The 24,806-nt window shown below is 44.8% G+C and overlaps 1 protein-coding gene across 1 annotated transcript in view; it reads right to left on the minus strand.

Annotated features, from left to right (window-relative positions):
• Nucleotides 1–24,806, minus strand: part of LOC126336968 (annulin) — a 192,977-nt gene that overhangs the window by 45,771 nt on the left and 122,400 nt on the right. Inside the window, exons 2-4 of the mRNA XM_050001179.1 lie at nucleotides 21,590–21,820; nucleotides 11,987–12,114; nucleotides 8,945–9,074 (exon numbers count right to left, since the gene is read on the minus strand). Coding sequence (XP_049857136.1) covers nucleotides 8,945–9,074; nucleotides 11,987–12,114; nucleotides 21,590–21,820 — 489 coding nt within the window. The remainder of the gene's footprint in view (nucleotides 1–8,944; nucleotides 9,075–11,986; nucleotides 12,115–21,589; nucleotides 21,821–24,806) is intronic.

Below are 24,806 nucleotides of genomic sequence, written 5' to 3' on the forward strand. Positions count from 1 at the left end.
TAGTCCATGCTGCTGCAAACGTCGTCGAACTGTTCGAGCAAATAGTTGTTGTCCCCAACTGTTGACTCAGGTATCGAGACGTGGCAGCACGATCCGTTACAGCCATGCGGATAAGATGCCTGGCATCTCGACTGCTAGTGCTACGAGGCCGTTGGGATCCAGCACGGCGTTCCGTATTACCCTCCTGAACCCAGTGATTCCATATTATGCTAACAGTGATCGGATCTCGACAAACGCGAGCAGCAATGTCGCGATACGATAAACCGCAATCGCGAAAGGGTACAATCCGACCTTTATCAAAGTCGGAAACGTGATGGTACGCATTTCTCCTCCTTACACGAGGCATCACAACAACGTTTCACCAGGCAACGCCTGTCAGCTGCTATTTGTGTATGAGAAATCGGCTGGAAACGTTCCTCATGTCAGCACGTTGTAGGTGTCGCCACCGCCGCCAATCTTGTGTGAATGCTCTGAAAAGCTAGCCATTTGCATATCAAAGCACCTTCTTCCTGGCGGTTAAATTTCGCGTCTGTAGCACGTAATCTTCGTGATGTAGCAATTTAATGGCCAGTAGCGTAGTATCGGACTCCTTTTGCCTGGCATAGTGCAGCAATTCGACGTGACATGGACCCAACAAGTCATTGGAAGTCTCCTGAAGAAATACTGAGCCATGCTACTTCTTTTATAGTCTTCCATAATTGTGGAAATGTTGCCGGTGTAGGATTCTGTGCACGAACTGACATCTCGATTACGTTCCATAATGATCAATGAGACTCATGTCGGGAAGTATGAGTGGTCAAACCATTCACTAGAATTGCTCAGAATATTCTTCAAACCAATCGCGAATAATTGAGGCCCGGCGGCATGGCATATTGTCATCCCTAAAAATCCCGTCGTTTTTTGGGAACATGACAGCAAATACAATATTACAGTACCTGTGTTATTCTGATGACGATGCACTGCGGTGACCACAGTCATTGCGAACACATCAGATGAATTCGCAATTGCGAATAATGACTACTACCGGCTGTAGAATGGAATAATCACAATGAAAAGTTGTGCCGGAGCGAGAATCGAACCCGGATTTCCAGCTTAAGGCTAGCGGTCGCCTGACCATTTTGTTATTCGTGCGCGACTCACGACCAGACCCAAACTTCTGTACGTCGTCAACCATGCGTCTACTATCTGTACTCGCACATCCATTATGTGTATTCCCCTACAGATCAGACGTTGTGCTTGAAAGTCGCATGGTCGGTATCGGCAGCGTCTGACAAACCGGTTTCAGGCACTGTCTCTGGCTGAGCCAGATGCAGCTGCCTGCCCTGTTTCAGAGGATCATTCTTAGCCTTCAAGGTCCGGGCAATCGCAGAGGGTGGGCTTACTGGTAGTTGGGAGCTCCAATGTTAGGCGCGTAATTTGGCCCCTTAGGGATACGGCGGCTAAGAAGGGGAAGAAATCCAATGTGCACTCCGTGTGCATTCCAGGAGGAGTCATTCCTGACGTGGAAAGGGTCCTTCCGGATGCCATGAAGAGCACAGGGTGCAGCCAGCTGCAGGTGGTGGCACATGTCGGCACTAATGACGTGTGTCGCTTTGGATCTGAGGAAATTCTCTCTGGATTCCAGCGGCTATCTGATTTGGTGAAGGCTGCCGGTCTTGCTTACGAGATGAAGGCAGAGCTCACCTTCTGCAGCATCGTTGACAGAACCGACTGCGGACCTTTGGTGCAGAGCCGGGTGGAGGGTCTGAATTAGAGGCTCAGACGGCTTTGCGACCGTGTTGGCTGCAGATACCTTGACTTGCGCCATAGGGTGGTGGGGTTTCGGGTTCCGCTGAATAGGTCAGGAGTTCACTGCACTCAGCTGGCGGCTACACGGGTAGCGAAGGCTGTGTGGCGTGGACTGGGCGGTTTTTAGGTTAGAAGGCCTCGGGAAAGTACGGGGTGGGCTGCAATGTCAAAGGGTGCATGGCAATTACAGGACGTGCTTGGATCAAGGAACAGTCGGAATTATAGTTGTAAATTGTTGTAGTTGCGCTGGAAAAGTCCCTTGCTTCAAGCGCTAATAGAAAACACAGAAGCTGATATCGTTATAGGTACAGAAAGCTGGCTAAAGCCTGAAATAAGTTCTGCAGAAATTTTTACGAAGTCTCAGACGGTGTTCAGGAAAGATAGATTAGGCAGAATTGGTGGTGGAGTGTTTGTGTCTGTCAGTAGTGGTTTATCTTGTAGTGAAGTCGAAGTAGATACTCCGTGCGAATTGGTGTGGGTGGAGGTTATACTTAACAGCCGAATTAAGTTAATAATTGGTTCCTTCTACCGACCCCCAGACTCCGATGATACAGTTGCGGAACAGTTCAGAGAAAGTTTGAGTCTCGTAACAAATAAATACCCCACTCATACGGTTATAGTTGGTGGGGACTTCAACCTACCCTCGGTATGTTGGCAAAAATACTTGTTCAAAACCGGTGGTAGGCAGAAAACGTCTTCCGAGATTGTCCTAAATGCTTTCTCCGAAAATTATTTCGAGCAGTTAGTCCACGAACCCACGCGAATTGTAAATGGTTGCGAAAACACACTTGACCTCTTAGCCACAAACAATCCAGAGCTGATAGAGAGCATCATGACTGATACAGGGATTAGTGATCACAAGGTCTTTGTAGCTAGGCTCAGTACCATTTCTTCCAAATCCATCAGAAACAAACGCAAAATAATTTTATTTAAAAAAGCGGATAAAGTGTCACTAGAAGCCTTCCTAAAAGACAATTTCCATTCCTTCCGAACTGACTATGCGAATGTAGACGAGATGTGGCTCAAATTCAAAGATATAGTAGCAACAGCAATTGAGATATTCATACCGCATAAATTGGTAAGAGATGGAACGGATCTCCCGTGGTACACAAAAAAGGTCCGAACGCTGTTGCAGAGGCAACGGAAAAAGCATGCGAAGTTCAGAAGAACGCGAAATCCCGAAGATGGGCTAAAATTTACAGACGCGCGAAATTTGGCACGTACTTCGATGCGAGATGCCTTTAATAGGTTCCACAACGAAACATTGTCTCGAAATTTGGTAGAAAATCCGAAGAAATTCTAGTCGTATGTAAAGTACACAAGCGGAAAGATGCAGTCAATACCTTCGCTGCGCAGTGCCGATGGTACTGTTACCGACGACTGTGCCGCTAAAGCGGAGTTATTGAACGCAGTTTTCCAAAATTCCTTCACCAGGGAAGACGAATGGAATATTCCAGAATTTGAAACACGAACATTTGCTAGCATGAGTTTCTTAGAAGTAGATACCTTAGGGGTTGCGAAGCAACTCAAATCGCTTGATACGGGCAAGTCTTCAGGTCCAGATTGTATACCGATTAGGTTCCTTTCAGATTACGCTGATACTATAGCTCCCTACTTAGCACTCATATACAACCGCTCGCTCACCGATAGATCTGTATCTACGGATTGGAAAATTGCGCAGGTCGCACCAGTGTTCAAGAAGGGTAGTAGGAGTAATCCATTTAACTACAGACCTATATCATTGACGTCGGTTTGCAGTAGGGTTTTGGAGCATATACTGTATTAAAAAATTATGAATCACCTCGAAGGGAGCGATCTATTGACACGTAATCAGCATGGCTTCAGAAAACATCGCTCTTGTGCAACGCAGCTAGCTCTTTATTCGCACGAAGTAATGGCCGCTATCGACAGGGGATCTCAAGTTGATTCCGTATTTCTAGATTTCCGGAAAGCTTTTGACACCGTTCCTCACAAGCGACTTCTAATCAAGCTGCGGAGCTATGGGGTATCGTCTCAGTTGTGCGACTGGATTCGTGATTTCCTGTCAGGAAGGTCGCAGTTCGTAGTAATAGACGCCAAATCATCGAGTAAAACTGAAGTGATATCAGGTGTTCCCCAGGGAAGCGTCCTGGGACCTCTGCTGTTCCTGATCTATATAAATGACCTGGGTGACAATCTGAGCAGTTCTCTTAGATTGTTGGAAGATGATGCTGTAATTTACCGTCTAGTAAGGTCATCCGAAGACCAGTATCAGTTGCAAAGCGATTTAGAAAAGATTGCTGTATGGTGTGTCAGGTGGCAGTTGACGCTAAATAACGAGAGAGATGATCCACATGAGTTCCAAAAGAAATCCGTTGGAATTCAATTACTCGATAAATAGTACAATTCTCAAGGCTGTCAATTCAACTAAGTACCTGGGTGTTAAAATTACGAACAACTTCAGTTGGAAGGACCACATAGATAATATTGTCGGGAAGGCGAGCCAAAGGTTGCGTTTCATTGGCAGGACAATTAGAAGATGCAACAAGTCCACTAAAGAGACAGCTTAACTACACTCGTTCGTCCTCTGTTAGAATATTGCTGCGCGGTGTGGGATCCTTACCAGGTGGGATTGACGGAGGACATCGAAAGGGTGCAAAAAAGAGCAGCTCGTTTTGTATTATCACGTTAAAAGGGGAGAGAGTGTGGCAGATATGATACACGAGTTGGGATGGAAGTCATTACAGCATAGACGTTTTTCGTCGCGGCGAGACCTTTTTACGAAATTTCAGTCTCCAACTTTCTCTTCCGAATGCGAAAATAATTTGTTGAGCCCAACCTACATAGGTAGGAATGATCATCAAAATAAAATAAGAGAAATCAGAGCTCGAACAGAAAGGTTTAGGTGTTCGTTTTTCCCGCTCGCTGTTCGGGAGTGGAATAGTAGAGAGATAGTGTGATTGTGGTTCGAGGAACCCTCTGCCTAGCACTTAAAAGTGAATTGCAGAGTAGTCATGTAGATGTAGATGTAGATATTGCACTGCCTGTGTTATTCTGACGAGGATGCACTGCGGCGACCACAGCCGTTACGAAACACATCAGATGAATTCGCAATTACGAATACATAATGGATGTGCGAGTACAGATCGTAGGTGTGGTTGACGACGCATGGAAGTTTAGGTCTGGCCGTGAGTCGTGTTCGGATAGCCCAATGGTAAGGCGACCGCTCGCGATAAGCGGGAAATCCGGGTTCGAGACTCGGTCAGGCATAAATTTTCATTGTCGTCATTCCATTCTACAGCCGATGGTAGTCACTATTCGCTATTGCGAATTCCTCTGATGACAGCAAATGGTCTCCAAGTAGCCGAACATGGCCGTTTCCAGTCAATGATTGGTTCAATTGGACCAGGGGATCTAGTTCATTCCATGTAAACACTACCAGCTTGCACGGTGCCTTGTTGACAATGTGGGTCCGTGGCTTCGTGGGGTCTGCGCCGCAGTCGAACCGCACCATCAGCTCTTTCCAACTGAAATCGGAACTCATCTGAGAAGAACACGGTTTTCCAATCGTCTAGAGTCCAAGCGACATGGTCGCGAGCCTAGGTGATGTACTGACAGCAAAGGCACTCGCGTTGGTCATCTGCTGGCGAAGCCCATTAACGCCAAATTTCGCCGCACCGTCCTAACGGATACGTTCGTCGTACGTCCCACAGTGATTTCTGTGGTTATTTCACGCAGTGTTGCTTGTTTCGTAGCGCTAATAAATCTACGAAAACACTGCGCGTCTCGGTGGCCTAGTGAGGTCATCAGGCGCAGCGTTGCCCTTGGTGAGAAGTTACTCCAGAAGTTTGGTATTCTCCGCACACTCCTGACACTGTGGATCTCAGAATACTGAACTCCCTAACGATTTCCGAAATGGAATGTCCTATGCGTCTAGCTGCAACTAATATTTCCCGTCCGTAGTCTGTTAATTGCCGTCGTGCGGCCATTATCAAGTCGGAAACCTTTTCACGTAAATCACCTGAGCACAAGCGATAGTTTCGTCATTGCACTACCCGTTTATACGTTGCGTACACGACACTACCGCCATCTGTATTTGCGCATATCGCTATCTCATGTCTTTTGTCACCTCAGTGTATGACACACTCGTTTAAAACCGCCTCTACAGTTGATAAGGGTCCCAATTCGGTGAGCAAGTATATTCACATGAAGCCACTCACTGTAGGTTAGATCCCATAGAGCTAGAAAATTGAAGGGGATGTTGGCGGTTGCTACGTTTTAGCTTCTGTTCCAGTTACTCCCAGAAATTTCATGTAGGGTTAAAATCTCTAGATTTGTTGTTGTAGTGGGGTACCACAGTGTGGTTGAGTGTTCGACAAACGAGGTAAGTATGCGTCAAGCTATGTGAACATGGCTGTTTTTATATCTGAAGAAGGGAGTGTTCACAGAATACTCAACATGAAGATGTAGAATACAGGCAAAAATTGGTCACGGAAAAAACTGAAATAAACACCTCAAGATTAAGTTCACGGTAATCGAAATGATAGGGTCCTAATCATGGCGCGAAACACACCCACAAAAAGATCACACAACCGCCTTCAGCATGAGTTACTCGTATATCCTCCACACGCTCCAGGTTACATGCTTCATTGGGCTGCCGGTAGAATCGACTTCGTGCATCGTTTGAAAAGACTGACAAGATGTAAAACCACGACCTGATGGTCGGAACACCTTACACGCCTCCAGTAAGCAAATGTCCAGTTTCTGTGCTGTTCAGCCAAATAAAGATACACAGCTTAGTAATTCTGTGAGCAATGGTGGCCTTTCGCGGCGGCTTTCTTTCCCCCTCTTGCACCAACCGCTTCGTCTTAGAGTAGTACTTGAACACTACGTCATCAGTTTTTTGCTCGATGTACTCTCTTCCTCTACGTGCTTTAGCGTCGAAAGCTTCTCTAGTACCATGAAAGTTATTCTCCAATATCTTAACACATGTCTTATAATCCTTTTCCTACTTCTTGTTAATGTTTTTCAGATTTTCCTTCCTTCACTGTTACTGCATGGAACCTCCTCATTCCTAATCTTATCAGTCCACCTAATTTTCGACATTGTTCTGTAGCGCCACATCTCAAATGCTTCGACTCTCTTCTGTTGCGGTTTTCTCACAGTTCACGATTCGCTCGCTACCTTACAATGCTGTGCTCCAAACGTACATTTTCAGAAATTTCTTCCTAAAATTAAGGCCTCAGTTTGCAACTAGTAGACTATTTTTGACCAGGAATGCCCTCTTTGCGCGTGCTAGTCTGCTTTTATGTCCTCCTTCCTTCGTCCGTCATGAATTATTTTGCTTCCCAGATAACAGAATTCCTTTACTTCGTATACGATTCCAAAAGTCCAGTGCACGCAGTCCCCTTCGCAATATTCGCTTGGAAACTGGCTGCGGAGGATCCATATGTTCTGACAGCAGCAGTTCATCTCGATTTTTCTATAACGTGATACACGCTTGCGAGTCCTGCTCCGTTCCTTGTAGACACGATAAACGGTCTGCGTTGGCGTACCAGTAAAATGGCTTATTGCACACATGCCGAAATCGATCGTGGAAAAAATATGACGTGATATTCCTTTCGCTAAAGGTACGGTGTTGGTACAGTCCTCTTCGAACACAGGCTCCCTAAATTCATACAACAGGGTTTGGCGCGCACTACGTGGTCTTGCTTCCGAAGGTAAACTGTTTAGCACAGCAGGCCTAGGGGGTTTACAGCTTAAAGTGAAATGCGCTCCGTCATTGTGCTGCAGATTTTTTCATGCACGCGAGATCATTGTACACCTGATTAAGCGATTGCTCTGTTGTGATGAAATGACAACACTACTGTAAGGGATTTGAAGTCAAATTTATTTCATGGTTGATTTGTGTGCGATTTATAGTCTAGTCATTAACTTTGACGTTGCCAAATATTTTGACACATTATGACATGTGCTACGGTGCTTCAAAACAATTTGAGAATTGCTAACACGCCGAAATCGATCGTGGGAGAAACATGATTTGATATTTCTTTCAGTCATCTGCTGAGAATGTTATCATTTATGACTAACATACGGTTGCGGTGCCAACCAGAGTGGAAAACGTTAACTTTCTAATAATCTTGATATCGACAAGATGTCAGACTCTAACACGTCTTGAGTATTCTGGTCACAAAAATTTCTTCTCTCATAGGGGTTCGAATGATTTCGAACGTAGATCAGTTGTGTTTATAAATACTGAGTGATTTTTTGCCGAAGAATTGTGTTGCATACACTGCTGTCAACGACGAACTTTCACAACGCACGAGTGTCTGTAGAGACGAAGTGGAATGCTTCCATTGCATCAAAAATTTTATCATGGGAACATCGTCTTCTTCTTGAGGCTCAAAAGATATTATCATGATTATTAATAGGCAAAGGATAATACAACGATTGCTTGTAGTTGACAACGTTATTGGGGTAGTTGTACAACGAGCTGAAGAACAAGCGGCCAAAATTAAAGATTTTTCTTATACCAGGAGAATGCAGCTATCTATAAATTGTTGGAGCAGTGAAATATCCTTTGAATAAGGAGACTACGTGAGTTCTGAGGGATTACTAGGCACATCTGGCAACAGCTTTCTTTTCTGAGAAAATAATGAGAACTTAATATCCATGGATCAGGTACACGAAGCTCAAATAACTTTAACTGGGAAATAAAATTTTGTTTTTGCAAAAGCAATGTATTCATTTTTTTATCGAACTTGTGAAAGCTTCCTTGCACTTCATCAAAGATGGTTCAAATGTCTCTGAGCACTATGGGACTCAACTGCTGTGGTCATTAGTCCCTTAGAACTTAGAACTACTTAAACCTAACTAACCTAAGGACATCACACACATCCATGCTCGAGGCAGGATTCGAACCTCCGACCGTAGCAGTCGCACGGTTCCGGACTGCGCGCCTAGAACCGCGAGACCACCGCGGCCGGCCTTCATCAAAGAAAGACATATACAAGCTGCTGCTTTTACAACAGCATACTGTGATAATAATATCGATTCCTCTTCCATTTCGTTTTTGAAATGCCGAACGATTTTAAGACAGTTAAATGTCTGCGACAACTCCGAGATTGATGGACGAAATCTACAATTACAAGTCTTAGGCTGGAGAGTAAGTACTTACGTCGGCACCAGGGGTTGTACAGGATATAGAACGGGTCCTTGTAGCTGTAGCTGACTGCGCCGTCGTTCTTCAGTTTGGTGTCGATGTCCATTTTCCATTTTCCCACAATAGCATCTGCCGCCGGAGTAATCTGTAAGCACAAAACAATTGCCGTGTACGACTATTCATTACCGTAACGAAAATGCTGTGCAGGATGTATATGAACAATACCGACATGTAGTTTCTCGTGTCCAGTGGTCCGATTCAGCCCGTTTATACTGTTGGTGGATGTCTGAAAAACTTCCAATAATGACTTCAAAGTAGACGATGAGCTTTCGAGTATTTCGAAGTTAACCTACTTGCAGAACAGTGACTCTTCCAATACTGCTAACAGGTAATGAAGATGCAGATAAAGAAACGTCTTAAGCTAAACGCATCGAAAAGTAACTCGGTATTGTGTCCTTTGAGAGCATAGCTTTCTATTTCAAAACAGTAAACAACCAACGATCTACCGAAATAAATTTGCGTACACTCCCGTGTAAGGACTTATAACCTCGTAGAATCAAATACACATAAAAAAAAGTTTTGGTTCGCCGCGGTTCCGAGAATTCCGGAAACTGTACAGAAAACTGGAATAGAGATCAACATAAACATCATTTCTGCCCTTTTTATTGCTCATGATAACCAAGCGTTGCATGTTGTACCACCATACAGTGAGACCTTCAGAGATGGTGGTCAAGATTGCTGTACACACTGGTACCTCTAATACAGAGTAACACCCCCTCTTGATCTGATGTATGCCTGTATTCGTCGTGGCACACGATCCACAAATTCATCAAGGTACTGTCGGTCCATATTGTCCCACTCCTCAGCGGCGATTCGGCGTAGATCCCTCAGAATGGTGGGTAGGTCACGTCGTCCACAAACAGCCCTTTGCAAACTATCCCAGTACGTTGATAAGGTTCATGTCTGGATAACATGCTGGTCACTCAAGTCGAGCGATGTCATTATCCTGAAGGAATTCATTTACAAGATGTGCACTATGGGGGCGCGAATTGTCGTCCATGAAGACGAATGCCTCGGCAGTATGCTGCCGATATGGTTGCACTATCGGTCGGAGGATGGCATTCACGTGTCGTACAGCCGTTACTGCGCCTTCCATTACCATCAGCGGCGTACGTCGGCCCCAGACAGTGGCACCCCAAAACAGCAAGGAACCTCCACCTTGCTGCACTCGCTCGACACAGTGCGTCTAAGGCGTTCAGCCTGACCAGGTTGCCTCCAAACACGTCTCCGACTATCGTCTGATTGAATGCATATGCGACACTAATCGGGGAAGAGAACGTGATGCCAATCCTTAGCGGTCCATTCGGTTTGATGTTAGACCCATCTGTACCGCGCTGCATGGCGTTGTGGTTGCAAAGATCGACCTCGCCGTGGACGTCGGGAGTGAAGTTCCGTAGCATTCAGCCTATTGCGCACAGTTTGAGTCGTAACATAACGTCCTGTGGCTGCAAGAAGAGCATTATCCAACATGGTGGCATTGCTGTCAGGGTTCCTCCAAGCCATAATCCGTAGGTAGCAGTCATCCACTGCAGTAGTAGTCTTTGGGCGGCCTGAGCAAGGCATGTCATCGACCTGTTCCTGTCTCTCTGTATCTCCTCCATGTCTGAACAACATCGCCTTGGTTCACTCCGAGACGTCTGGGCGCTTCTCTTGTTCAGAGCCCTTCCTGGCACAAAGTAAAATTGCGGGCGCGATCGAACCACGATATTGCCCGTCTAGGCATGGTTGAACTACAGACAACACTAGCTGTGAATGACTGGAATTGATCGGTTGTCTGTCCCCATCCGTCTAAAAGGCGCTACTCATGCATGGTTGTTTACATCTTTGGGCGGGTTTAGTGACATCTTTGAATACTCAGAGGGACTCTGTTCCGTCAGGGTGGGCTATAGCAGGCGTGGATCCAAATTTAAGACCTTCAAGAGATCGCAGTATGTTCGTGATGTAGGGTGACTTGACAAATATGTTCCATCTTTGAAGTCTAGTGGTGCGAATGGAGATGAGAGTGACACTTGTACACTTGCCAGAGATGACTATTGGTCTTCAATATGTAGGCCACTTTCACTATGGATTGTTGATGCCATACATAAGCAGAATGTTAATAACAATAATATCAATAAATTTATAAATATTTTAATAAAATCAGCGCATAGTCCACCGGTATAGCTCAACTTGGAAGAAACTGGAAAATTCAGAGAAGTACATCATTTTGAAATTTGATAAGTGTGTGCATCTTGCAGTGATTTAAGGAACTTTCCTAACTTTTACAGGGTCATAATTTACACCATATGAAATCGAAGTGCGCGCTCTCCACAATCAGTATTTCACTTAGTAATAAGTTTTAGATCACAGATCTGAATCCTACGGGTATGCAAGAGTGTAAATTTGGATAATGTTGTATAGGAACGCAGGCTTTCTCGGAGAACTGCAGTCCGAGAGACAGCGTTGTCCTGTAGCAACGTTTCACCGACTTTCCTAGTCGCCAGGTGAAGATTACGAGCAGGAAACATGTTGAACGGTCGACACAAGGCGACGTTGCCAATCGGCTGATGTCACGAGAAAATTCTGCCTGCTTTTAGACTTGGCCAATCTTCCAGATTTTTTTTTTTTTTTTTTTTTGCCTATGTGGAAGTTCTTTCCGTTCAAGCCTTGCGTTACACAACTTCTTCGGACTCCAAAACCTATCTGATTTGTTTTGGCGGCACATACGGTCAGCATGTGGATGGGTGCCTTTAGTTGTGAGGAACGCCTTCTGCAGCCGGCAAGGCTGACAGCCCACCCTCTGAGGCTATCTCTGAAAAATATAATTCCTCGCCATTTTAGACAGCTCTAGTCTTTATGAGACATTATTCACTAAAAGTTGGCTAAAGAGTTTGGAAACTAACAGATGTAAAATATAAATGTTTTTGGTGAATTGTTCTTCGGTCAGGGACGTGACCGCCATGACACTCCCCTCTGCTGCACTCTGGTAACGCTAGCAGGCGATGGACGCGCGCTCACCTGTATGCGCAGGATGTCGTCGGCGCTGGAGTCCAGCACGGCGTTCCAGGCGGCTCCAGACTCGGCGCCCTTGGCCAGCAGCGGCACGGCCACCAGCGTGCCCTGTCCGTAGCTCGGCTTCTCCGCGTCTGTGCAGACACACAACAGGCACACAGTCAGCAAACACAGCTCCACTGCCTTGAGCATTTGAATATACGGGTCACAAATGTAACTCAAAAGTTTTCTTTAGCACGACTGTACTTCCTGTTACACTAGAATTACAATTTTAGATGATCACTGCATTATTTCATGACCGTTCCGTAACGTCTAAATGAATAAGCCTTCAGTTTCTTCATTGCCAAGCCACTTAGGCGTAACTGTAGATGACGCGAAGTTTTACTTAAGAAATCCGCATTCAGTCATATTTACATGACGAAATACGCCTGGTATTTGAGGTATTATATATACTGTATATGTAAGGCTGTGGCCACATCACCAGAAACAGGCTCTTGAAACTATTTTTTTCTGCTGTTTGTAGCTCTCTATGGTTCAAATGGCTCTGAGCACTATGGGACTTAACGTCTGAGATCATCAGTCCCCTAGAACTTAGAACTACTTAAACCTAACTAACCTAAGGACATCACACACATCCATGCCCGATGCAGGATTCGAACCTGCAACCATAGAGGTCGCGCGGTTCAGACTGTAGCGCCTAGAACCGCTCAGCCACCCGGCCGGCAGCTCCCTATGGAGAGGAAGTAAATTCTAGATGCAATTTTGGTAAACAATGATTATATCGAAATGATATATCGAAAGTTTGTCTTCTCCGAGTGGAATGTACATGTATTTCGTGTAAACATTAAAAAAGAAATCGATGAGTTTCCCCGACGTTTCAGGAAAAACATAATTCCTTCATTGTAATTCAAGAGGGAATACTCCCTCAATTATGCTTCTCAAATCTCAGAATATCTTTAGCTCTTTTGAAGCAAGTTTTTGACTTATATGCATAAAATACTTATGGATTGCGCTCTCAAATGACAGACTACATATGCCCTAGGCCACTTAAAGTGAATGCTAGGTTGGTATCTTAGAACAAGCCGGCAGATTTCCTTCCTTATCGTTCTCCAGTCTGGTTCATTCTCTAATGGTCTCATCGTCGTCGAAACGTTAAATCCTATCACGTTCTATCCCTCAACCTCGTACAGATCCGGATTTGACTGCCAGAAGAGCAAATATTCTTAATTTTTCAGTAAATGTCATCACGGCACGTTCTCTGTGGAGTCAGAAATTCACCCTGCTACCATAGACCTCCTTCATATTCACTTTGATACTGTGAACAGTACTTTGTTTTTGACAAAAATGACAAAAGGATTTCGCAATGTAGTAACCTTTTACAACCATCCAATACTGCGCGCATATAAAAAATAATGGAGAGAAGGAATCACTCTCGAATCTGTAAAAGTGGCTACTCCTTTCACGAACGTGAACATGAATGATTAGACAAAGGGATTTCATTCCGACTATAAAACCTAACTACTGAACCTAACTACTGCTCCCAATACTAATGTAGATGATGCAATAGAACTCTTTGTCACCTCTTACAGCATATGGTTTTACGTATACTTTTATTCTTATTTCATAATTCCATAGATTGTTGATGGCAGATTTTATAGATTCTTCTGTTTTATCTGTATACAGTCCGATGATGGCCAATGACTGGTCGAAACAGGTAACTAAATTGTGAAATACTTTTCAGACTGTTGTCGCATAACATAATGGTCAGTCAGTCATCTCCGATGTTATTTAGTCCTTACAGTGAGCTAGCTGTGCAGGAAACTCAGAAGAGATTTGCAAAGGAATGTTAACGTTCGGGAAGAAGGAATAAAAATGTTGAGGTTTACCGATGACATTGTATTTCCGCCCAAGACATCAGAAGACTTATAAGAACACCTGGAAGGAGTGGATAGTGTCTTGAAAAGAAGCTTTAAGATGGACTTCGACAAAAGTAAAACATTGTACTCAAATGAAATCAGACGATGATGAGTAATTAGGGTAGGAAACGCGACACAAAAGGGGAGGATGATCTGGTTGTAAAATAGCTGACGATGGTCGAAATAGGGAGGATATAAAACGTAGACTGAGAATAGCAAGTCAGCATTTCTGAAAAAGAGAAGTTTGCTAACATCGAAAAAAATTTAAGTGTCAGGAAGTCTTTTATGAATGTTTTGTCAGAAGTATAGCCTTGTACGGTAATTTAACGAGGACGATAAACAGGTCACACAAGAAGAAGCTATTAAATTGTGGTACTATGGAAGAATGCTCTGGTATTAGATAGGTATGTCTAATAACTAATGAGGATGTAATGAAGCGAATTGGAGAAATAATACCTCTGGCATCAAGTAATATCAGTTTAGTAACGGTGGAAAGTACTGATTTTTATTTATTTTTTTTTTTTAATTCACGAGTCCTCGGAGTGATTTGATGCAGCCCGCGACGAATTCTCCTCCTGCGCTAACCTCTTCAACTCAGAGTAGCACTTGCACCCTATGCACTTAATTATTTGTTGGATTTATTCATATCTCTGTCTTCCCCTATAGTTTTTAGCCTCTGCAGTTCCCTTTAGTATCACAGAGGTTATTCTCTGATGCCTTAACACATATCCTGTCATCCAGTCCATTCTTCTTGTCAGTGTTTTCCACATATTCCCTTCCTAACCGATTCTGCGCAGAACCTACTCATTCCTTATCTTACCAGTCTACTTGATTCGCTTCGATTCTCCTCTGTTTCTGGTTTTCCCACAACCTCTGATTCACTGCTATACAATGCTGTGCTCCAAACGTACATTCTCAGAGTTTTCTGCCTCATATTAAAGCCAATGTTTGATGCAAGCAGACTTCTCTTAGCGCCGGCCGGAGTGGCCGAGCGGTTCTAGGCGCTACAATCTGGAACCGCGCGACCGCTACGGTCGCAGGTTCGAATCCTCCCTCGGGCAGGATGTGTGTGATGTACTTAGGTTAGTTAGATTTAAGTAGTTCTTAGTTCTAGGGGACTGATGACCTCAGAAGTTAAGCCCCATAGTGTTCAGAGCCATTTGAACCATTTTGAACTTCTCTTGGCGAGGAACGCCTTCTTAGCCTATGCTAGTCTGCTTTTTATGTCCTCCTTGCTTCGTCCGTCATAGGTTATTTTGCTCCCAAGATAGCAGAATACATTAACTTTGTCTTCTTCGTGATCACCTATTCTGACATTCTGTTTCCTGCTGTTCTCATTTCTGCTACTTTCGTATTTCTTCGATTTACTCTCAATCCATATTCTGCACCCATTGGAACGTTCATTCCTTTAAACTATTCTATTCTATCGCTTGCGCCCTGTCCCGCGGTTAGACAGGGTCGGCCATGGTTAATCGGATTTGGTATGTTAAGTTTAAGTGGTGGCGGGATGCCCTTCCTGCCCAATACCCTCCAGGACGGAATTAGTGCAACCCCAACAGTCTCTGTTTAGTGGAATCCATGAAATAGTGTGAATGTGTTCAGATGTATGCAAGCTGTGTACCTGAGGCGGAACGTGGGGACCAGCCCGGTATTCACCTAGTGGGATGTGGAAAACCGCCTAAAAACCACTCACAGGCTGGTCGGCACACCGGCTCTCGTCGTCAATCCGCCGGGTGGATTCGATCCGGGGCCGGCGCACCTATCCGAGTCCAGAAAGCAGCGCGTTAGCGCTCTCAGCTACCCTGGCGGGTCAATGTTCATTCCTTTCAACAAATCCTGTCATTCTTCCTCTCACTCACTGAGGATAGCAATGTCACCAGCGAATCATATCATCGATACCATTTCACCCTGAATTTTAATCCCACGCTTCAACCTTTCTTTTATTCCGTCATGCTTCTTCGATGTGTAGATGGTCTTTGTACATATCGTGCAGTGCCCGTCTCTCCGTATAGTGTACTCCTATTTTTCTCAGAATTTCGAACGCCTTTCACCATTTTACCCTGTAGAACGCTTTCTGTATGTCGATGAATCCTCTAAGAGTATACTGATTTTTTTCAATCTTGTTTCCAGTATCAAGCGCAACATGAGAACTACCTTTCTCGTGCCTTTACTTTACGTATGGGCGGGGAAAATAAAAGTTTTAGTGGAGATGAAGAAGGTTCTTATATAGCAGACAGGTTCAAACGGATGTAGGCTGTGGTAATTACGCGGAGAAGAAAATGCTTGCACAGGACAAGATAGCTCGGAAAGTTGCGTCAAAGCAGTCTTCTGACTGAAGATCACAACAACAATCAGTCAGTGGTACAATCTCCAGTGACAGTGCGTCATTTTTCCCGACTACGAACTGTGTCCCCGACACTGATGGGAACTCTGCAGCTGCTTGCCCTTTAACAGGATGTGCGGCAGCCCCCTTACGGGATGGAGGTAAGCGGGAGGGGCCACGCACGACATGCCGATGACTACGGCGGCGGCCATACGGGGATGCAGGCCACGGTAACTGTCTGCTCACGACCTGGTATGCCGTTGCCGTGGAAGTTGCGAGTCCCGCCTGTAACAAGTCCGTAACGGGAGACTGGCCGGACGAGACGACGACTCAATCAGCGCAGTCGTGCTTCCGGTAGAGCGGTCTGTGCGAGCAGGCGACGCGCTGCCCTTGCATAGCTCGTACTTTTACAGAAACCACTCAGCCGCAAGTCTCAGGACCGTCACAGTGCTGCAAGTGCAGTCGTCGGTACTCGGACCAAGCGAGTTTCAATTTCATGGAGTGCTTATGCGTCCGGCATGTTTGAAGCAAATCGAATACCTGTTCACCATTTTATATGTAGTCAAGGGCGTCTTCTGTGTCACTGTCCCTCAAAACTGATTTTGATTAACTTCGTGTACCTCATACTCACTTTATTTCTCAAAAAATAGGAAACAGCGGTGATTTCGGTGTACTCTAGCAGCAAAAAGGAATGTTTTAGTCGAAATATGGATAGAAACTTTTCGATGTAGATAAGAGTGCAAGAAGACTCAAAATATTTTCGTCCACCCAAGATATCTTCTTGCTGCCCGCAAAATGAGCAGGTACCGCATGAAGATTATGGAGGAAACTTCGAAATACGTTGCGGTTGGCTAACAGAAACGGTATTTTGCTTGTATGAAAATACGTAAAAGCAGTATAATTATTAAGACTTACGATGTGCCACTGAAGACTCATTAAGAATCTTACTGACCAAATTTTTGAAAGTTCACTTCCTGACTCCTGGTTGTGCGATTTCATCTTTTTTATTTTTTTTAAATGTTGTGGAAAATTAGAGACAGTTGGGACTGACGTGGGCAAAAGGCGCCTCTGATCATTTATGTCGTACTTATATTTGTCTTCAAACTAATTTGAGAATATATAGCTCGTCGTAGTTCAAAACCATCTGTTCCGTTTCAGCCGGCCAGAGTGGCTGAGCGGTTCTAGGCGCTGCAGTCTGGAACCGCGTGACCGCTACGGTCGCAGTTTCGAGTCCTGCCTAAGGCATGGATGTGTGTGTTGTCCTTAGGTTAGTTAGGTTTAAGTAGTTTTAATTTCTAGGGGCCTGATGACCTCAGAACTTAAGTCCCATAATGCTCAGTGCCATTTTGTCCCGTTTCATATTTGCTGCCCATTTCTATGCTAGGACCTGTCACTTCTATTCGTGCAGTTGACCGAAAAACACACTTTAGCCATTTTAAATTTACATTTCGCTAAACAAATTGCAAAAATATATTAAACTATTCGTGAAATAAAGCAGTTTACTTTGCACACAGACAAACGATAGACTGGCTCCTCTTAATATTCTGACCCAGATCAGTATGGCAGCCGAGTTAACTTTCATAGCCGCAAGGAACGCTATAGGTCGTAAATTTAAACTCGTTGCTCGGACCTCTCGTCAGTTTACTTCACTGAAGGGTATTGTCCAACCTGAACAGGGGTATGTGGTGCCTCTGCATAGTTTCGGCTGGTAAGAACATTTTCCCAGAAAAGCGAGAGTCCAGGTTCGTGCCTTACCTTTGTAACGGTCGGGCTACATCCGATTTCTTTCTTCAGCCTAAAATACTATTTCAGAACGAAAGGTGACATACAAGATGATTCTGTGACGATGTTATAAACTTTCAGGTATGATGGAGGAGAACAGATGTATCTATTTAAGACAACCTAGTCGAAATTTATGAGCGAAGACCGTTCTGATACCCCTGACAGTAGAATATGTGTACAGCTGCTGCTCGTGGGACGATGTGAAAAGTCTTTTGTCGAGACTGAAGAGAATCTTCTGGCAAGAATTCGCCCTGCTTGCAACACTGACAGCGGAGATACTAGAACGAGTACGATAGAACTGCGACGATGCCATGGCTGAATGACGCTGGGGGGACACAATTTTGAACAACTGATGTAAATCTAGCAGCTCATGAAACTTGTGTCGGTTAATGGAATCCATTATTACTGTACCGTAGACAGAAATTTCGGTCCCTCTGACATCCGGTTACCTGAACCATTACTAATCCATCAACAGGGCAAATTATCTGAGAATATTGTGGAGTACTGAGCGGAAATTCTGTAAGTCATGATCAGGATTCGAAAGTTGAAGCAAGGCTGAGGTGGAACTTGAGCAGATTTGAGCTCATATCTTCCGACTCTGTCGTTTCCCGGCTAGCGTACCTTACCTCAGATTGATGCATTTACACTTCTCCATCATCCCTGACAGATTGTGACATAATCACGGAATCACCCCGTGTAATAAATGGATACCTTGCTGAGTGATAAAGAAAGTGGAACAGGCGGGTAAGTTCCTTTTATTAATGTGTTAAGAAAGATAGATTGCGTGTTGAAGATGTTTCGAATTACTAGCTGGTAAGGAACATCTGAGACCTCTCACACTATCGAAGCATCGAATAGTAAGTGTGAAGGAGGCTATGAACAAAGAGAAATACCGGGCAATCCTCAATCTCTTAGTGAATGTGGAGTGCAGACCCCTAGCATGAATTATAGCCATAGGAAGAGGAGCCACCGAGTCGGACACAATCACAGCAGCAGGGACTCAGATAACGAAAAGGGATGAATAAATCTCAGAAAATGAGATGGGAAGTATAATATGACCTCAGCTTATTCTTCGGCAGTGGTTCGTAGGCGTATTTCCCATTTCAGAGGAGGATAGGTGACTTTAAATTGAGATGCTGTACAATGTGCCTTAAACTGTTTTACACAACTTGGACAAAGTGGAGCCTTATAAACAGAATCAGCGACGTCAGAGACGTAAATTTGTTGTACTGTTGTAGGACTGCATAGAAAGATTCCTCCGTAGTAGGAAATACTGCATTTTACTTCTGCTATTAGTGATGTCATTTTCGAGTCTGCAAAACTACTTAGCTTTGGTGCCTTGAGGCAATAGCGACGTTTAATCTCGAATCTGCGGTTTCCGATCCGCAGCGCATTGCTTGATGGTCAGGAAACGTTGTCGGCGGCTACTTACGAATAACGTTGCAAATGTTGGTAAGATTGCAACTTCCTGACGTATCAAAAATATTTAAAAATCACACCTGGATCTCTAATGTTTGTGCGTAAGTTGGTCGTCTGAACGCATTTCACGAGCCCATCAATGCTTCAGCACGGCAGTACCGGTCTCCTGACCAAGGTTTTCCCAATTATATGCGTTTGGGAGCGCCGAACCAGAGAGATATGCAGAACAACTGGAAGAAGAGTGCGCAGCAGCATAAGAGTGGTACTGATATGCTGCAGCTTAGACAGGCGCGTAAGAATAGCTCAACTGCTTGCTTTTCCAGCGGAAGGTAGAGGTCCCTGTTGGAGTTTCGGTCCGGCATCCAGTATTAATCCGTCAGGAAGTTTTATCACAATGTGCACTCGGCAGCAGAGCCCAAGTTTGATTTTGGAATTCCAGGACTAGTGTTATGTTCTTATCATCGCCCCGTTTTTCTGGTTGCCCTACTGTCAGAAAGTCGCGATCTTACTCAGCAGTGCTCACTTTGTTTGAACGTAAAGATCAGCGTCGTCGGCTGTGGAGCAACAATGAACAGCTGACGGCACTAACTGTCAAGGTACAACGTGGTTACACGCTGAAATGTATTTGCTTGACTATCGAAGTTTACTATTCGGTCTTATTAGTAGTGAAATTTTTAGTGGCGACAAAGTAACGGCCTGTGGCGATTGTTATCGGCTGCATCGGTTACTTTTAATCAAGGAAGTCGCTCAGGTGTCCCGAGCACCAAGAAATATCTGGATAACAAAGTGTTCACACAGTTCGGAAAGTACTCATTTCTGGGGAATATTGTGTTGCAAATTAACCGTGTCATAAAACCCTTTCGTTACCATTGTCCATTGCTTGAGACTTACACACTTGATTCATTTACGAACATTCGTTACCATTATCCATTGCTTGAGACCTTCACAAGTGTTTCATTTATAAATGCATTCTTGGCCTGCATAATTATCCTTTACGTGTCCGAATACTTCGGCCACCTTAGGTAACATTTGGCTATATTTCTCTAACGCTACATACTCCAAATATTTCATTTAAAAGTTCCTTTTTCCCACAAAGAGAGATTCGAATTAATAAGGAAGACGACGTGAATTTCTCCCATTCTTGGCGGAATACACATCATATTGTGTGTTCATAACAACTTAAAACTGTACGTCCTGCAGAAACTCAAATCCGGATTAGTTCCATCCATTGCAGCTGCTCTTTTCATCGAGCCATTCAAGTTCGGCTGAAAGTGCGACTCGAAGACTTGTAACAATGTCCTTCCCTTTTATCTGCACAGCGGCCCTCCTGTGATTCCGTGGACATAATTCCCCCTATGTGGGAGTTAAATTCCACTACATAGCCTCCCAACTGCAATCGAGTTGAAATTTATTATTATTTATTAGCATGTACATTGAACTGCCAGCGGGTATACTCGGTATAAAATAAAAAGACTTCGTCTCAGTTACAAGGACGAGGTTGTGGAGGATTCAAACTGCTGCTTCCTTTCTACCTGCCATCTAGTCTCACTGAATTGTAGGGGAGTAAATAAGGAGCTTAAAATGGATGAAGGAGCAAACGGAAAGTTAAATCCGTAACTTGGTCTCCGAGACACACCTGAATGACTCAGTGTGGTAAGTTCTGAAAGTGAGAGGCGAGGATTCCGTGCGGAGTTTAACTCGTTCACGTCGACATTTCTTTCCATCAAGCGCCGTGTACAATCGGTGGCTCATGGTAGACGCTACCAATTATGCTACCAGCTACACAACAACGTATGATATATTACCTATAGGCCACGCGCAATGAAAAGCTCTGAATACAATTTTGGGTAACCCTTCGACAAGAGAGCTTCCTGAGCAAATGAGGTATCACGTAAGTTTCTGTTAGTTTGGATTGAAATTATTTTATGTGATCCCTCGCATTAAGATTAAAAGGTCAATACCTGTATTAAAATAGTAGACTAGGACGTTTCAATACGACCGCCATCCTGTGTCGAGATACAGGAAAAGCAGCCTCGCCAAATGAAAGAAAGGATGAATACGCGCGCCGCCCCCTAGCGAGAAACACAATTGGCAGCGTCGGCGTGAACATGTTAGAGTACCGAATTTGCGAACAGGTTATGATGAAGTGGGATGGTATGTGCAACTGACCTTCGACAGTGAAGACGAAGGAGATGGCGTCGATGTCCGGGTTGTAGGGGCGGCTGAGCGTGACGCTGACTGCGAAGGGCTGGCCGCGGCGGACGACCAGCCTGGGCTCCTTCTCGCGGTCCATCAGCTCGTACTGGCGCGTGCGGTGGGCGTCGCCGTTCTCTGCCAGCAGCACGTCCACCTCCTTCACGGACGCCACCTCCGGCGCCACCCCAGCGTCTGGCACATCGCCTGCAACACATTACAATAACCAGCTGTAGTTTCTGCAGACAGTGGAACCTGCAAACAACACCAAAAGTCCCTAAGGTTTCACTAAGAGAAATAGTGCCATATGTGTGAACTGATGAGCCAAAACACTATGACTGCCCACTCCGACGTTCGGTGTCGTCTAATAACGTTGTGGGCACTTACGCGGTAACAACAGTATGTAAATGGAGCAGACAAATGGGACACTGAGATAAGTGACTTTGACAAGGGCCAGGTTATTATTACGTAGAGCCCGTGAACGAGTTGTGGCAGCCTGGGACGACATTACACCCAGATGTACTGCGGCGTGTACGACATGCATTACGCCAGAGTTTGCAATTGTGTGCAGCAAATGATGGCCACCACATTGAACATCTATTGGCCTGACACGTCTGGACACAATCTATTCCACTCCGTAATTGAAAACGGAAACCACGTGTGTACGTGTACCTCACCCCTCATTGTAATGTACACGTGCGTCAGTGAAAAAGAGCAATAAAAAGGTGTTAGGATGTGGACGTAATGTGCTGTTCCAGTCTCTTCTGTACCTAAAGTCCATCACCGTTTCCTTTGAATCTCTACGTAATTCGGTGCTCTCCGATACACACGATCGAACAGCGGAGGAGTGGTACTCAAGCGTCAACTTTAGGTTACAGTATCTCCGGATGTAATTAACGTTTTACAATTCAACAAATGGCACTGATTACGTATTTGTTTATATGTTCAGATGTGCTAACAGAACTAACGGGCTTCCGTTAAAAAAAACGTAGGTTTGTGTTAAAAAACATACTTCCGTGGATTTTTTTATGGTTTGTATTAACCAATTACACTAGCTCCTCTCCTCACGTTCGGTTTGGGGAATCGATTCGTCAGTATTTGATGTGGTTTACGAAATATATCCAGCGGTAACGTTAGGTGACTCACCCTGTATAAGCAAATCAGTGGCTCTTTATTTACGCGAATTCTATGACCTATGCGTAGGCATCTAATGACACATACTTACCTACCAACGAACTGTGGGGTTCCTGACATGGAGAATCAGTTATGTAGCTTCGTTCCAGAGACGGACAAACAAACTATTAAGCAGGTGGCCATAATTTTTTGGTTCAAATGGCTCTGAGCACTATGGGACTTAACGTCTAAGCTCATCAGTCCCCTAGAACTTAGAACTACTTAAACCTAACTAACCTTATGACATCAAACACATCCACGCCCGAGGCAGGATCCGAACCTGCGACCGTAGCGGTCGCGCGGTTCCAGACTGTAGCGCCTAGAGCCGCTAGGCCACCCTGGCCGGCCCATAATTGTTTGGCTCATAAGCGTTTCTCTATAACTGTTCGGCGTTTCAGCTCCGGCGGATCACGCAATCTCATCCTACCCAATTCCGTCATTCGGGTTCAGTATGGCGCGTGTGGCGTGAGCTCAATATCTTCCCGGTGCTTGTCAGCGACACACAATTTGAAGCTGCTCCTTGTGACCCAATCAGTTCCTCACCTGGCTTCACGAAGCAAAGTGCACGCCGTTCCAAGGCTCCCCCTACGGAAAAATCAGTGCCAGTGCCGGGAGTTGAATCCGATTCTTCCACAAGGCAATCGTACCAGCTGACAACTCAGCCACTGGAGAGGACATGGGCGGCGATACCTATCTAATGAAGATTCATGACATTGATGGCCTGCCTCAGAAGCCGTAGTTGTGCGAAAACTTGGAGAAGATTGTGTGTAAATTTCCTGATTATATTGTTTTATTACTAGCCTGGGAGACAGAACTAATTGGATCACGTTGTAGGGACAGAGACTGGAGTAATACTATTCTACATGTATTATCAGAAAATTAACTTGGGGAGTTAACCAGAGTCCGACTCCTGAGGGCAACTTACTAGGTCTCCTGTTTACAATGGGACTGACCTCATCGATGCAGTAGTTATATCGGCAAACGAGATCGGTAACGCTCCTGTATTGTGGTGTTTATTTCCACGACTACTTGTTCGAATCCCGGTAGTAGAAAAAATTATCACCACCAGTATTTGGCTGGCGGCAACGGCCTTGCCACAGTGGTAACACCAGTTCCCGTTAGATCACAGAAGTTAAGCGCTTCATGCTTGGCTAGAACTTGGATGTGTGACCATTTAGGTCCACCGTGCGCAGCTGGCAAGTTGGGTGTACTCTACCCTTGTGAGGCCAATTGGGGAGCTATTTGATTGAGAAGTAGCGGTTCCGGTCACGAAATCAGACAACAGCCAGTAGAGCGGTGAGCTGACGACTGGCCCAACCATATTCGCATCCAGTGATGTCTCTCAACTGAAGATGAAGGCAGTCGATCGGTACCTCTGGGACTTCCGAGGCCTGCTCGGACGAAGTATTTTTTTAGTATTTGGCTGGCAAGATTGCTAAAGTGGTTGCGTTACGTTCGCCATCCCCGAATTTCGCACCAATATCTTTATTAAACTCGAAACCTCTGCTCATGGAGTCAGTACATGTGACACCCTTGATGGTGATCTGTCCGACTGATTGGGATATTAAGTTCGGCGGCCCGCTCGTGTTGTTCGAGAGGAGCGGGGTATGTGCCGGCACTGCATTTCACCCTCTCCCTTATCATCAAAAAGATAAACATGACAGAAAACTATCAGTTACATCCGCTACAGTCATCTAAACTCAACTGATACGGTTCAGATACAAGTCTTGTACACATTGAGGAACGAGATTTACTGGAAGGGGCCACACTATTTCCGATTAGGCGGCTGAACTAGAGCCCCGCTGCCTCCCAACCAACAATGACATACGACTCTTGCTTTTCTTTTCTTTGACGGAGTTCAGCAGTGAATAATCGATCATAAGAACGTCATAGGATTGCTGACTACACGTGTCAGTAGGAAAGTCAAGAAAGATAGGAAGATTTTCTGCTTAGCAATTCTGTAAAGAAACAGTCTTCTGATTACCTGAGCAATAAATTTCAAACAGTTATGTGAAAATTT

The sequence above is a fragment of the Schistocerca gregaria genome, chromosome 2 (genome assembly GCF_023897955.1).
Source record: "Schistocerca gregaria isolate iqSchGreg1 chromosome 2, iqSchGreg1.2, whole genome shotgun sequence".
NCBI classification, from domain to species: domain Eukaryota; kingdom Metazoa; phylum Arthropoda; class Insecta; order Orthoptera; family Acrididae; genus Schistocerca; species Schistocerca gregaria.